This window comes from Nycticebus coucang, chromosome 5 (assembly GCF_027406575.1).
Source record: "Nycticebus coucang isolate mNycCou1 chromosome 5, mNycCou1.pri, whole genome shotgun sequence".
Taxonomy (NCBI): Eukaryota; Metazoa; Chordata; class Mammalia; order Primates; family Lorisidae; genus Nycticebus; species Nycticebus coucang.
The window spans coordinates 126,647,808-126,664,404 of record NC_069784.1 but is presented as its reverse complement, the minus strand read 5'-3'; the positions used below and the strand labels follow the sequence as shown (position 1 = coordinate 126,664,404).

The following is a 16,597-nucleotide window of genomic DNA, read 5'->3' as shown; positions in this document are numbered from 1 at the left end:
AGAGGGTGCCCAACAAATATGTACACACTTTAGGAGATGTTATCTACATACTACTTTTTGAAGTTGATGAAAGGCACCGTTACTTGTCAAGTGTACCCAGATATGCTACCCACGTACATTTAAAATGCAATTCATACCCTTCTGGGGAATGACCAATTTTACTTCCAACAAAATCACTTAAAAGGTATATACATTTTTGGCATCCACTGTATTTTTAACCTGTGTCTCTCTCTAGCCTGTCAACCCCTCAAATGCAGGGTCAGGGAGATGCTGCTGTTGTTTTTGTTATGACCTAGTCCACAGCACTCCTCAATACATTGTGAATGAGTGAAGCAGAAATCAGGCTGCTGTGTGGTTGTACAGTGATGCAGCCGTTAAGCTAGAACAGCCTAATGAATCTTCACTGCTTGAGAGAGAAAATTCTATCACCTGGACTCTCTTGGTAATAGGGAAATCTCATTCTCCAAGGCTTCCTCCTCTAAAATCCAGGTGGTTGTACACCCCTGGTGTCCACATCCCACCCCAGAGCAACGCCTTGAGGTCTTTACTATGGAAACATTGAGTAGTTTCCAGCAGATTTTCCTGCAGTGCCCCTGACAAGCTCAGTGCTGTTCATCTCAGAGATGTCCCCTTGCTGACCTCAGCCAGCTTTGCTCTTCCCTTAAATCTTAATGTCCTTCCTCAAGTCTCTGTTGTACCCTCCCTACATCACAGGATCAAAGTCTGGAACTAAGCAGAGGCACCATCCGTAGGCATCTACTTACTCGTAAATAAAATAGATGATGTTGTCCGAGACAGAGGCCTCCCTCTCCATCCCAGCACCGAGCTGTCTGCACCCACTGTGCAGACTGCAGGGTGAGACTGGCCTCAAATACAATGTAGACACTGCCCTGGGAAATGTCAGTCTCCTTGAAGCTTGACGAGCAAGCTTTATACCTCCAAGAGTTTTTAGAATAAACTTACTTAACAAGATGGTAAGAGCAGAGCCTCCATATATAGGGATCTACCTGACCACGTTTAGAGCATTTTAATCAACCAGAGTTGTCATTCCTCATCAAAAAAGAACATTTTCTAGCTCACCACCTGTAGCTCCGTAGCTAGGGAGCCAGCCACATACCCAGCCCGGGCCTGCCAAACAATGACAACTACAACCAAAAAATAGCTGGGCGTTGTGGTGGGCGCCTGTAGTCCCAGCTACTCGGGAGGCTGAGGCAAGAGGATGGCTTGAGCCCAGGACTGTGAGGTTGCTGTGAACTATGACGCCATAGCACTCTACCCAAAATATATGATAATGGTTAACAATATAATGTTTCCAATAACTTGCTCTGTAATGAACATTGGGCAAAGAACCTTTCAGGTATCTAGCTGGGCGTTGAGGTGGGTGCCTATAGTCCCAGCTACTTGGGAGGCTGAGGCAAGTGAATTGCTTGAGCCCAAGAGTTTGAGGTTGCTGTGAGCTGTGACGCCACGGCACTCTACCAAGGGTGACATAATAAGACTTTGTCTCAAAAAAAAAAAAAATTTCCAATTTGACTTTCTGATTTTAAAAATCTTTTCCCATTCTTGCTCTTTAATCTCCTCATCCTTTTAGTCCTGTACCAAAAGGAGTCATGAAAACCTAAGACCAGAAGCACAGTAACTTCAAGAGCAAGAGAAAGTGAAAGAAAAATTAGGGCAAGAAAACAGATAAAAAATAACACTAACAAGGAAGAAAATTCCAATCACATCCAGTTAAGAATTCCAGAAATTTGGAGCTAAAAGGGCCTAGAGCATATTAAAGGGTGACATAATAAGACTTTGTCTCAAAAAAAAAAAAATTTTCCAATTTGACTTTCTGATTTTAAAAAATTCCAATCACATCCAGTTAAGAATTCCAGAAATTTGGAGCTAAAAGGGCCTAGAGCATATTATCCCAGCACAGCGGTAGAGGGAGGTGCTCTCTGACACGGGCAGGACTTTGAGCCTCGAAGTCCTGACCCCCTCAGTGTGCTCACCACTGGACCACCCTGCTCTTCCCTGAGGTGTGTCTCACTTTGATCAAAAAGGAAAGTTCCAACTAGTCAGGCATCATGGCAAGCACCTGTAGTCCCATCTACTCGGGAGGCTGAGGCAAGAGGAGTGCTTAAGCCCAGGAGTTTGAGGTTGCTGTGGCATCATCACAGGTTGCTATGAGCCATGATGATACCACAGCATTCTACCTATGGGGACAGAAAGAGACTCTGTCTCAAAAAAAAAAAAAAAGAAAGTTCCTGTAGAAGCAGTGTGAAATGCATAATATTGGCGAGCTGCTATCAAGTTAAAACAGTGAAAAGACACAATCCTTGGTCCACACCTGCAGGGGTCCCTGACTGATGTGCCCACACCCCACATGGCTTGTCAGGCGGGAGCAGGAGCCCTGGGAGAGGAGAGGACGTGGCCACACTCAAGCCCTGGCTCTCCCTTCTCACCAAGGCAATTACACTGACTCCCACAAATCACAATCTTCATGATTCAGCTGATCTGGGTTAAATGGGCTTCTGCAGGCTCATTACCATCAATCCCTCTGAAAATTTGCAAATGTATATGAAATGAATGATTTTGGTTATCAGCCAGGCCAGCCTTAAAAGCCAGCAACACCCTCCCCTCCCCCATTCCTGCACAGAATACCAACAAGCTTTCTATAAGATCAGAAATGCAGTCTCTGGCACGACAAAGGCCAAAAAACGAACGTGACAGACTGAGCACAGAGCTCCCACACTGCGGCTTTTGCTCCGAGCCCCTGCACTGCCCTGCCCTGCCCTGCCCAGGGAGGCTCCCCAAAGAATCACCTTTCTCATCCCTCTGCCGAGAAGCTATTTATATTTCATGAAAACATCAGTGTGGTAAATCAGCTTCAGCTCTTACGAGGTACTGAAACGAAGCCAGAGGAGAAGTAAAATCCCATCCCTCACTAAACACGCCTAGGCTGCCCTGAATAGCAAGGAAAATAAGGGTGCAGCCAGGCATGCAGGGAGGCTGAGAGGGGACCATGGCTCAGGGCCAGGAGTTTGAGACCGGCCCGGGCTGAGATCCTGTCTCCATAATAAAATAACAATAATAAAATAAGGGTTCTGCATACGTAAGACTGCAGTGTGTTAATTGTCGAGGAAAAGGTAGAAATACCATCTGTGGGGGGGGGGCAGGGAGGGGTCTAGGTCTCTCAGCCCCTGGACCATCTGAGATAGCACATTATCTTCCGCCTTCCCATCTTCTGTACGTCCACGCCAGAAGAGGGAGGTTTTCAGCAAAGAACTTAAGGCCTACCTTAGAATAAAATTTAAAAATTAGATTGACAGAAATCACAGTCACGGAAAACATACCGAGTAAGAGTCAAGATTCAGTGAGAATGTAGGCATGGGGCCCAGCCGCCCAACAGGTATTAGGACTGTTGAGCTATTTATTAGTTACAGAGTTTGTTGGCAATCAGAGGAAAAGAAGGACATTCAGCCCCAGGATATGGCTAGTTCACATGGAAAAGGAATTTAAACATCACTTAATTCTTGCTTTTTTCCCTAGTTTTCTACATTGTTGATAGTTTGCTCATTTTTCTTCGCTAAATACACCAGTTATTTCTTCCAGTCATTAAACATGTTAAACATATAATCACTGTATGTATTTAGAGACAATCATTCTGGCACTGAAATGATCCAAACATTAGTGTCTTTAACACTCTTCCCAATGGGTCTTTTTGGATAACCTATTACAGTTAGGGGAAAAGAACTGATTATTTGGGGCTAGAGAGATATCTGCTTATATGCTCAATAGAGAAGGTAAAGAAACAAAAGAAAATTACAATTCAAGATCTTTGAAGATTTACTGAACCACTGCAGGCAGATTTTGTTGTTACAGTGACGATACAGAAAGCAGAGACTGTAGGTTGATAACACTCCAGAGGGAGGCCGGGAATGTCAGTCCTCTGCAAAGTAGACGGGTGCACTTCGGATGAACTAGAACACTCCATCACTGTCCTCAGCTTGAATTTGTAATCACAATGAAGTGCTGGAGAAGGATTTATGGGCACATTTTTTTTTAGTCCTGGAAAGATACCCCATCATGGTTCTCATACACCATTAACTATTTATTATCCAAATTACAAAAGAATTCTACCTGAGGCTCTTTTTTTTTTTAAGACAGAGTCTCACTCTGTTACCCTGAGTAAAGTGTCATGGCATCATAGCTCACAGCAACCTCAAAGTCTGGAGTTCAAGAGATCCTCCTGCCTCAGCCTCCCAAGTAGCTGAGACTACAGGTACCTGCCAACATGCCTGGCTAGTTTTATTTTTTTTTTTTCCTATTTTTAGTAGATACAGAGGTCTCACTCTTGCTCGAACTCCTGAGCTCAAGCAATCCACCCACCTTGGCCTCCCAGAGAGCTGGGATTACAGGCGTGAGCTACTGTGTTAGCCGCCACCTGAAGTTCTAAACAGAAAACTTTATTTTGTCATTCTTATGAAATCATCTGTTCTTTTCCTAGTGATGTGGTTATCTCAAATACATCCTACTTGGAAGACACAAGGTTCCACTTTATGCTCAAAATGAAAACTAAAAATGCTCCAGAGAAACTGAACCAATCTCCTGTTGGGATCCCGTTGTTAGGTGGTTCGGCATCTCTTCCTTCTCCCTGCCAAAATGTTCCCACCTCAAAACAGGAACACATTCCACTCTTTACGACAAACTTAGCAAAATTAAAATAACCTCTAGTTACGAAAATAGCTTTAAGAAAAAAGTCAGTTATGGTTATTATAAATAATCAAGAACTTACAGCTACCTAGCCAACGATTTTTACCCACATGAACAGCATTTTTAACTAAACGATTTTTAAGTGGCATAAAGTATTACAGATGAGCAATTTGCTAAGTTACGTTGGGAGGGAATACCAACAGCACCCGGGCCTGGGAGCTGGGTCGACTGTACTAAACTTGGAGAACGAACATTTTGCAGACAAATCCTTGTAAGTGGTGATATATGTACTTTCAGGCCCAAACCAAAAACTCTGTCTTAGTAGAGTGCTGCAGCTGCAGTTTACACTTCTCTTGGGTATTCAAGGACAAAAGAGAACTTTTCTCCTATTGTAATTTTATAGTTTTGATGACAAGTTAACTCTTGGAAGTAGTGTCAACCATGCTATAAAAAGAGCGATAGCAAAGATGACAGAAACCCGGGCTACTGGTCTCCACGGCCCTATAAATCGTTGTGATACAGCAACATATAACTGAAAGTGGAGCATTCTAATGGATCGGAACCAACTGTACAAGTTGGACAATGCTTGGCCAATCAAATGGAGAAAAGATCACCTCCTTTACATGTAGAATGATTCCACTTGTACAACACAGTTTGAAATGACATTGAAAGCTTTTGAGTTCAAGCAAGTAACAGTCCATTCAGAAACCAAATTATCGAGGCTTACTGACTAGTTGAATATAGAAATGTTATTTCAACATCTCCAGACAGGCCATCCCACAGTGCAGAAATGAATCATTTATTCCTAGTGGGGACAAATGGGTGACAGTTCTGCTTTTCTGCATTAAAGGCAGTGAGGGATGGCCCAGAGTACAGGGAGCACGCAGGAGGTGGCCTCGTACACATCCAGGTTCCACTATTTTTTTTTTGAGACAGAGCCTCAAGCCGTCGCCCTGGGTAGAGTGCCCGGCAGGTTCCATTATTCACACAGACCATCAGGAATGGTGCCCCCGGGGCTGTGTGAGAGTCCCACCATTCCCTGGGCTAAGGGCCTCTGTGGCTGACCCCACAGCTATATGGAGTACACCGCCCTGCCCTCCCCCATAAACGGTGTTCTTTTTAGGACACCTCCAGCCTAGAAGTGACCACCCTTCCTCTGTGTCTCTTTGTGCCCTGGCGGCTGTGGGGTCTTGGCTTGCTGCAGCAGCCTGCCTGCCTTCCCCAGCTCTGGGTCTCCGTCTCTTCAGTTTCCAGAACCTCAGTGCACACAGCATAGGAAACATGCAAGAGTATTTTCAACTGGAAGGAGATTCGAGGCTGTGTGTCACCCCCAGTGTAGATAACTCCCTCGTTTTAGCCCTGGCCTCTGCCCTGAACTCCAGAGCTGATTTCTAACTGTCTGATGAACAACCTGGCAGGACTCAAACAGGTACCCCTGCCCGCAGGGCATGCGCTGCTCAACCCCTTCCCTGCTGGGCCAGTTTGCTGTCATAGCTCTTTGGGGTCCATCCTTCTAGGTCCCAGGACTCTGGTTCCTTCTACATTCTACTGCTTGTCAGTTCCCGTGACTTCCCGTCCACCGAGTCTCCTGGCCAAATGTCCACCATCCTCTCCACTTACCAAAGATGACATCACCTCCCCCAGAGGAGCTCATCACCACTCCCTGGGCCTTGACACAGGCCTAAGGTCTCCCACCTCTGTCCCTCCCTCCCTCAGCAGGGCACTGCCAGGGTGGTCGTCTGCCCACAGAACCTCAAATGCCCCAGGGTGTCACCCCAGGCCCCACCTCCTACCCTGCCTTTCCAGCCACATGGCAAACCCCATCTGCCCCACTTACTGAGCTCTTGGCCATCTCTGAACAGCTACTATTGTACCGGTCACTTACATCTTTCTTTTGGCAAACAAATGACTCTAACTGTATTTGCTTTAATTTTTCAGGTGTTTATGACTTATTTATCCACACATTCTGGTGTGCCCTCAGAAGAACTGTCCCTTGGCCACTTATCACTGACTGTGCCCCTTGGGCTGGCACAGGAGTAATGAGCTAATTAACAGAATCATCTGGAAGAGTGGCTTGTGGTAAGGAGAGGTTATGATGGAGGCGACACAGCCTGAAGTGAGAACTGCGGTGCTCAGGTGCAGAACGTCCGGCAGTCTAGGTCAGAGGGTGCAGTGTAATAGTAAAGATACTCAATCTGGCTCTCCACAGGCCCCCTAAAACCCCAGAACTTCCTGAGTAATAGGAGAGTCTTTTCTTTCATAATGAGCTTCTTTGATAACACCTGAGTTTATGCTAATGAGGGGACTTAGAATGGGGCCCCTAGACATTCTCTAGATGGAAAGACCCAGGGGTCTTTCGGCCCCACCCAGCAACCTCCAGGAGAAGTGGGGTTTAGGGCCTGGAGATTAAGCCCTACAAAAACTCCCGAACAAGATTTGAAGAGCTGGCATGTGTCCGGAAGGAGGCACAGAAGCTCCTATCCGCAGGCCCCTTTGGACCTTGCCCTATGTACCAGCATCTGGGTGTTCATTCATATCCTTTCTAAAATCCTTTGTGTTTTAGACACAGTCTCACTCTGTTGTTGCTCAGGCTAGCATGCCATGGCATCATCATAGCTTACAGCAACCTCAAACTCCTGGGCTCGAGTGATCCTCCTTCCTCACCCTCCTATGTAGCTAGGACTACAGATGTGCCTCACCATGCCTGGCTAATTTTTCTGAGTAGCTGGGACTACAGGTGCCTGCCACAATGCCTGGCTATTTTTGCAGATGAGATCTGGCTCTTGCTAAAGCTGGTCTCGAACTCCTGAGCTTCAGAAATCCACCTGCCTGGGCCTCTCAGAGTGTTAGGATTACAGGCGTGAGCCACTGCGCCTGGCCTGTCCAGTAATTTTCAACCAGTTTGCTGCAGCACACTGATATGCTGTGAGAGGATCTTGGGTGTGCCTTAGAAATTTTAAAAGATTGTTAATTAAAATATTTTCAACAGGGGCGGCGCCTGTGGCTCAGTGAGTAGGGCGCCAGCCCCATATGCCGAGGGTGGCGGGTTCAGACCCAGCCCCGGCCAAACTGCAACCAAAAAATAGCCGGGCGTTGTGGCGGGCGCCTGTAGTCCCAGCTGCTCGGGAGGCTGAGGCAAGAGAATCGCGTAAGCCCAAAAGTTAAGAGGTTGCTGTGAGCCGTGTGACGCCATGGCACTCTACCCGAGGGCGGTACAGTGAGACTCTGTCTCTACAAAAAAAAAAAAAAAAAAATATTTTCAACAGAAGTTCAAAGGACAGTAAGTATATTCTTTTGTTTTTGATCAACATAATTTAAGTGTGCCACAGAAATTTAACTATAGATTCACGTATGCCCTGAAAAAAAGGTTGAAAAACACTGATTTAGTCCAACATAAATTATTTCCCTAAACCTACTTTACACCTGTACCCTGATTTTATTATACCAGTGAGTACAGCCAGATCTATTTAAATCTTCAGCAATACCCAGAAAAAAGGATGTGATAACCAATTCTCTCAAAAACAATTTCTTGAAAATATTTTCATTTACATGAAGTCCTCTCTTAACATGGGGGATAAATCTGGAAACTGCAACTTTAAGCCAGAGGAGGTGCTGTGTGCCCCAGAAAATTAACTCTTATTTACATCAATTCACTTGGTTTTGGTTTATAGAAACATAACCTGGTTTTGTTATATAGAAAAAAAAAAGCCTTTTGCTTCAAGTGGCAGTCTCCAAGAACCTACCAGCGACGTCAAGTGAGGACTTAACCACGATCTGATCTTCATGGGTGTGTAGTTTAAAGACTACAAAGCTAAGCTTGCAGACTGCCACGAATTCCAGATATTAGCAGTGATATTTCTCCACAAATTATAGTTCCAGTGTTTAAAAATTTAGCTTCTCTTTTTATTCAGCCTTCCCACTAAACCTCCAACTGACTCTGAGGGTGGCCTGGCTATCTAATTTGCAAAACTAGTATTTTGGTTTGCATTGATTTTATTTCCCTTGCATAAATTGTTTAGCTGCCTCTGATCATATATGCCTCCGAGCAAAATCTGGGCCGCATAAGTATAATTAATGTAACGAGGAGGCACTGAACACAGGCGAACTCCAGGAGTAGCTGATAATTTTACGGGTGCCTTTCAGAAGGTCTAAACTGGTATATATCTCGATTGTCAGTTTTATGCTATGAATCTGAACCAAGGACAGGAAAGAAGACAAGCTGGCTGTAGATGGAAATGGAAGAAAAGCGAGTCAATATTCCATCAGTCACTAGCAAAAACAACAGATCAATATGCTGATTGTAGGGCTGTATAAGAAGTATCATAAGTGGGCAGCGCCTGTGGTTCAAAGGAGTAGGGCGCCGGCCCCATATACTAGAGGTGGTGGGTACAAACCTGGCCCTGGCCAAAAACTGCAAAAAAAAAAAAGAAGTATCATAAGCACCCCCCCACCCCCGTTTTGTTTTTTTTCTTTTCTCTGTTTCTCTACCCTGAAGAGAAACAAACACCCTTTTCCTATGTACACCAATACAGGGGGATTAATAGCAGTGCATGGCAAATTCAACTCAATAGTAGAAATACCTGGCCTATTTCTACAATTATTATTACTCAGCATATTTCCCTGGCTGAGACTGATTTCATTAAAACTAGTTTTATATTTGTACTAAAAATAAATTTGCATCCAACTAGGGGAAAAAAGATCCTGTAAAGAAATGGATTGGGCTTGGAGCAATGGCTCACACCTGTAATTCTAACACTCTGGGAGGGTGACATGGGAGGATCTCTTGAGCTCAGGAGTTCGAGACCAGCTTGAGCAAGAGCGAGACTCTGCCTTTACTAAAAATAGAAAAATTAGCCGGATGTCCTGCAGGTACCTATAGTCCCAACTACTTGGGAGGCTGTGGCAGAAAGATCACTTGAGCCCAGGAGTTTGAGTCTGCCGTGAGATATGACAGCATAGCACTGTAGAGTGGGCAACAGAGACCCTACCTTAAAAAGAAAAAGAAAAAAAAAAGAAAAGGATTGGATCTAAATTACGTCATGTGCCAGAGAGGAAAACTTCATTTGTATGAGTCACAGAGCTTTTCCTCCTTGATCAATATGATAAAATAGTTTCTGGAAATTGAGAACCACGCTGGTTCCCTTCCTTTCCCCTGAACACGTCATGTTGAAAAGGAACACTCCTCTCCTGCTGGACGGTGGGCCACAAAGCAGCCCAGCAACCTGCTGCAGGGACTTCACAACAAGAGGAAGCTCCATGGGCCTGGGCCAGGGAAGGCATGTTTGGAAGAAAGCAGGAAATTCGGATGCAGAGATAAGGAAGAGGAGGGGACTGGAGGGAAAGGACATAGGGACACAAGATGAGGCCAGGCTGGGATGGGACGCTGCGGGCGGGGGAGGGAGCAGGATGAGCTTAATCTGGGTTATTTCAAAATCGTCAGAGACTGCAGGGGTGGAGCCAAATCAGGGCTGAGGAACATGGCAGGTAGAAAGGTTATCTGCAGAGACTTTTGCAAAACAGGCTGAAAGTTCCTTTGTTTGTGCGAGGGGAGTGGAGTGGGAGGAAGGGGAGTGAAGAGTGAGGGGAGGAAGGCAGCAGCGTGCCTGGGGCGGATACCTGGGTGAAAGGCATTCCAGGTAATCTCACATCACGGAGAGCTCTTTTTGTGTTGTTGTTGTGGTTGCCTTTGTTGTTTAGCTGGCCCAGGCTCCAACCTACCAGGCTGGGTGTGTGTGACTGGCGCCCTACCCACTGAGCTACAGGCACTGCCGCGGAGAGCTCTTTATGACATTAATGCTTATATGTCTCGCAGCGAGGCTTGGGGAGTGAATGTTTCATTTTTTCACTATGTAACTGGCCATAAATCTTGGGAAAATATGAGGAGTCACGCATTTGATTTAAACCTCGCGGGTCTGAATGAATTCACCTCCATGCCTAGCCAAGCCAAGCGAGCGTGTAACCAGGCATCCCTAACAGGGCTGCTAAAAAAGAGGAGGGAGCATCTCTCCGATGAGCTCACAAAGAACTTCACCACTGACCTGAATCAGATCCAGCAGGAGGTGAAACGTTCAGTACATGCTTTTACTAGAAGGAGCAGAATGGCAAACAAAGCGAGCTGAACTCAACCGTGAGAACCAACAGCATGGCAGCGGTTCTGCGTGGCGGGGCCTGGTCCACGCCACGCTCCATTCAGTGTTAGCTGTAAACAGGCCCCAGTAGTTTCCTGCTTCCCAGCGTCCAGCAGAGCTGTGACATCAGTGATGCACCTGGGGGGGGATGTGGCCGGGCCAGGTCACAGGCAGGGGAGGAGACAAAGGCCGAGCCAGCTCTATACACTTCTAGTTTGACTGCAGGTATCTCCATCAATCACTGGTCTCTGAACAGACTAACATCTTGTGATGGGTCAAGCCCAGGTCAAGCCCAGCAAGAGGAAAATAAAAAATGCATGTACACATGCTGTGCCACCTTCATCTTCTGTGGCAGGAAGGGCGCAGGGACCAACGTGAAGGAGTGATAAGAAGACAGAGGGAAGGACACCGGGCAGCGATGAGCACAGCACAGGGCCAGGCCAGGGGCTCTGGCAGGCTGGGTCTTACAGTGGCCCAGCCACCATGCATCTCCCTCCTCCGCTGGGAGACCACAAACGGCCCATTTCTCTACAGTCCTGTGAGGTTCCCTGACCCCAGAAACACCCTAAATGGGATTGACGACCACATAAATGCCACAGGACAGCTTCAAAGCTTCTGGGTGAACTGCCAGGCTGTTTAACCCAGAGAATGCAGCCTAGGGTTTGTCATAAATAGCTTTGGTGGCATAACTCTACGCCCCAGGTTTGTCTATGAATAAAGAGCTCATCTTCTAAGATCTTCAAGTGTCTCTGACTGTCTCAGTGAGACGTGTGAGGAAATGGGCATCTGCTAGGGCTTTTAGGTGGGTTGGACACTTCTCCATGGCAACTGTCTTGAAAATGCAGGGTTGTTGGAGAAAGCACTGTGGGAAAGAAAGCCGTCACGCCTCCCCTTCCCACCCTCCAGAAACATGCAAGAAGGGCCCAGGGGCAAATTAACATGGAAAAAATACGTAAGTCTATCATCAAACAGAAGTGAGAATATGCATAAAGCCTACTGGGAATAAAGAGTTATTTTTGGAAGGAAAAATTAGCCACCTTAAAGTGATATGGAAAACACTACCAATGTATCTAAGAATGGTAGCAAAGGTCATACATGTCCATGGCCCGGGAATCCTTGGACGGGTTGCTTCTATAAAAACAGCACCGCGAAGTGAGATACACTGGTGCTGCTACCAGTTAATGTTATTTATTATTATTATTAGTAGTAGTACTGCCCAATGCTGACAGAAGCAATAACTAAATAGAACCAGATGAAATAATGCAACAAGAGAAAAAATGTGGCCTACAAGTAAAAGTAAATATTTAGAAAGCTAAGAATGTAGGGGGAAAAAAGCTGAACTGTCCAGCACCTCTGTCTGTGGCCTCCCAAAGTTTGCGACCCAGGAGATGTTTATGGTTTGAGGAGGGAGTCTCTAGGGGTGGGATTCTCCAGCTTTAGACCTATGAGGTAGCCAGAGGAAAGAGGGGTGCGGAGAGCATTCCCCGAAGGACGTTCTAAGAGGGAATTTCTTTCTTTGTTATAAAGCCCACCGCTTTGTCCCGTATGGCCCATGGGTCTCTGGCCCTGCATGCCGTAGGTGTTTAATAACAACTTGCTGCGTGAAGGAATGAACACTTCCAATCCTGAGGTCAATCTGCACTGACTTTCTGGAGTGGGTAGAAGAACGCGAACTTCAACCACATTCTAATCAGCCTGCGTTGAGTGACTAAGCACAACAGTGATTCATTTTGCTAGAATTTCCCCACCTACAAGAGCCAGCGCCCCCCACCCCCCAGTGTCCCCATTCCCTTTCCCTTGGTCATCTCAGCAGGAAGTCACCATACTGACTCCCACACCAGGGATGAATATGTGAAGCATTTCAGGGCTCAAGTAAAAGTAAGCCAGCCCTTATTAGGAGATCCTGGCCCACCACGGGCAGCTTCCCGCCTGTCATAGAAAGCAGTTCTCCGAGGCTGCCCCCCAGGCACAGGTTTCCTGACCTCCAGGAACTTCTTTAGTCAGGCAACACTTCCTTCCTCCAGCCTCACACCCAACTGTGTCAGGAGAATTTGATCACAGTGTGTTGACGCTGACAGTGACCCCGAGTATGGCCTCAGGGGGAAGCTGGCCAGTGCTGAGGGGATGAGATAGTGTCACATGACAGGGCTTGCCTCAGGAACCTGGGAGCTGCGGTGCTCTGAGGCCATTCTACAGGTTCATTTCCTAACCAGTCATAATTCAGAGTGACACTGGGAACAGCTGGCTGGTCTACTGGTTGGACGTAAGCCAAGGCTGACAGAATTCTGATTTTCCAGAACTGTGTGGTCTTTCCCTGGCATTGGATGTGGTGTCCTTAACTAAGGTGGAAGGAGGTTCATGTTAGACATTCATATTATATGTAAGATTTTAAATTATACTGTGGCTTTTATGCAATAGTTATTAAATGTTCGGAAATGAATTAAGGAAGAATTCCTTAAGTGTACAATTTTTATACCATTTTCCTTGTTAATTTACCGCTCTCTACCTCTACTGGCTGTACACTGAGAAAGCTTTACACTGGGGTTCCCCCAACCCCAGAGCAGAGTGCTGTGTGCAAAATTGCTGAATGAATGAATTTGTTGGGTGAATTACTGTAGGATTTCAAATCTGCCTAGGGCAAGACAAGACTCATTGTGAACGTTATGCCTACTGTCTCATACTCGGTTTGGGCTCCCCACTGCCCCAGGCCTACACTGCCTGGCTGGCCTTTTACCCTCAAGCTAAGGCCTTTGCCAAATGAAGCCCTGGAGTGGACTGGCCACCACAGAGGCCATTCTTCCTATACTCATTTTTGTTGACTGAGGCATAATTAAATTATACACAATAAACTTCACCTTTTTAGCTATACAGGCCTATGAGTCTGGCAAAACATACAGTCATGACCCTACTACCACAATCAAAACATACAGTCTTCCCATTAGCCCAAAATGCTTACTGGTGCTCCTTTGTAGTCAAACCCTCCTCCAATCCCCAACTCCTAGCAACGTATGCCCGAAACTGTCATTCAGAATTCATTTTATTCGAGCCTTTCTTGTGTAATACCATACTTGGTTAATTTTCTACTTTTTTGTAGATATGGAGTCTCCCTATTTTGCTAAGGCTGGTCTTGAACCCCAGGCCTCAAGCAATCCTCTCAATTCAGCCTCCCAAAGTGCTGGGATTACAGGCATGAGTCACCCTGCCCAGCTGGTAGCTACTTTTAAAATATGTCTCAAATTCATCTCCACTGTCCACATCTACATACTGGATTGTCTCTGGCTGCAGCTGATGTAACCCATCTTCCTGGGTCTGGTTCTCTTTCCTCTAAACATTCTCCACATTGCTGCTGGAGCTATTTTTCTAAAATACACATCAGACCACATTCTTCTCCTCCTTGTTAAAAAAGAAAGAAAAACAAATAACCCAAGAAACAAACAAACCCCCTCAAACCTAGAGAGGCTCTCCAGCGTGTATGGGATGAAGTCCAAGTTCCCTAAGCTGGCATTTGAGATCCTCAACAATTTGGTGCTGTTTGATTCTCCCAATCCCATTTTCCAGCCTCTCTGTTTATCTCGGGCCCCACTGGACCACCCCACGCAGGGGCCTCATGTACTTTTGTGCCTTTGAGTCAAAACTCACTCTTTCTCCAGTTCAGAGGTCGAGCCCTTTGTGAAATGTTCTTGATCCTCCACTTCCTTCCTGCCTCCTTCCTGATAGAATTAGTGATTGCCTCTGCTGGGCTCTGAGGGAATCTGAATGCCCACATGGCCCTCTCTAGACGCTTCTCTCATAATCCCCTGTACCTCACATGAAGAATGCAAAAAATGCTTATTACAAACATTTGTCCAATATTAGAAGACGTGTGTAAATATCACGGCCTGAATTCTGCACTTTGTCCACCCACTGCTTGTTGGCATCATAAGAACCACATGGTTTATTACAAAAAGTTGTTATAATGTGTTCTGTTTGGGCTCAGATCAGTTTGTAAGGATCACATTGAGGAGAAAGAGGAGGAGTTAGAATTTATTTTGTTCTAAACCTAATCCAGGAGCACTTCCGTGGCAAGAAGCCATATTTAGGCCGTGGGTCTGTACGAAGGAAGGCTGTCATCGGTGGCTGCAATGAGGGAGTTTATCTATGAAGCCTATCACCATGGATTTCAAGTGCTTTGATATGTTTTTATGTCTCTGCTCATTTCCTTTTACCCATAGATAACCTGAAATAGTATAGTCACCACCTAACAGCAATGCAGTCTCATCACAATAACATTGAAAACGAGAACTAACAGATTTTCTATACCAGAGCCTTCCACCTGATGTTCTGGGGAGGAGAGCAGTGGGGGAGGTGCTGACTGCCATCCCTGGGGTGGCTGGGCTGGTCCCGCCTGGAAAGAGCAGTCGCCCGCCTTCCCCCACTGAGGTATAACATCACAGCTCTGGTTGACACAACAGGAGGAAGGTCGAGGCCCTCTGTCCTAAGCCATTCTGTCACCCAAACAGCAGACTGAATTTTCCCAGACTATTCTCTTCTTTGTGTCAGGAGGGAAATCAGTCTTGACAACATGGGTCCTGAGCACATAATCTAAAAAAAGAAAATCCAAACCACACTGCAGAGGTTTTTTTTGGTGGAAAAGCATTAAGAAAAATAGCTAATCCTATACTCCCAATTACCCCGTAATGCATAACTGGGAAAGAGTTGGCAGAGCATGATGATTTTAGGCACCTCGACAACACAGAACACAGGTGTTTGGAAAATGTTACTCACGCACCATTCCGACCAGTGGGTAAATGAACCCAGCGCCGATGCTGGCCCGGACATCACTGATAGGTAAGACGAAATCCTTCGGCACACCTTTTTTGTCAGGTAGGTGAGACAGAGAAAGGTGGGTCTTTGCCATGCAGATGGGCAAATTTCCAAAGCCCTGTAAGAGAGGAAATGTGTTCACTGTCACGGATGCTAGCCGCCTGTGCTTGTTTAACTGGCCCTGCACAGTCTCCGCAGCAGCTCAGATCCAGGCACACCAGGCTGTTGAGGGTGAGAACTCATCTCCACGCGATCACAATTGTGCAGGTAGAGGAGGACTGCTGTTTATTTTGGCACTTCTCTTTAAGGTCAGGCAGCATGATGCGCACATGTGGGAAAGCGTGGCTATTTCCCCGCAAAGCAGCTGTAGAAACCACTTACCAAGGCTATTAATACCCGGGGACCCAGCAAGGTGCTCTGAAGAAAGGCTGTGGATGGAGGCTTTTGGTCATGTTGTTCCCTCATTCTTGGAATCTGCCAGGAAGCAAAGGCCCCTTTTGTGCTGGTGTATGAATCATGCCTATTTGATCCGCGATTACATTATAGGAACCAAGATGAGGTCACTGCTTAAGCCTCTTATTTTTAAGGACCAAAGTCTACGTCTGACCCCGAGTTCCAAAGGTGAAAGGGCAGGAAGTCACGTGTGCTGTCTCACAAAAAGGACACTGTCTTTGACTCCTGGTTCTGATTAAATGGCACATAGAGTCCCTTCAGAGACTTGGTTAATTAATTGCGACTGCATACTTGACACTTAACTTTTAAGGAATATTCCCTTGAAAGAGATAAAGGGGATGCAATCTTCAGAGGTAACCCACATAGAATTTCTTATGATTCAACAGTGAACTATTTGGACAATTTTAGAGTTTTATCAAATGGGGGTGGGGGGGTTGTTGGAGCTATTCTATTTTGAAAATTTTTACTCTAGGGCTCTGCGCCCGTAGCTTAGTGGTTAGGGTAACGGCCACATA

At 46.0% G+C, this 16,597-nt stretch overlaps 1 protein-coding gene across 1 annotated transcript in view; it reads right to left on the bottom strand.

The window, feature by feature from the left end:
* Window positions 1-16,597, bottom strand: part of MTHFD1L (methylenetetrahydrofolate dehydrogenase (NADP+ dependent) 1 like) — a 210,411-nt gene that overhangs the window by 41,802 nt on the left and 152,012 nt on the right. The window contains exon 26 of the mRNA XM_053592124.1: window positions 15,595-15,747. Coding sequence (XP_053448099.1) covers window positions 15,595-15,747 — 153 coding nt within the window. The remainder of the gene's footprint in view (window positions 1-15,594; window positions 15,748-16,597) is intronic.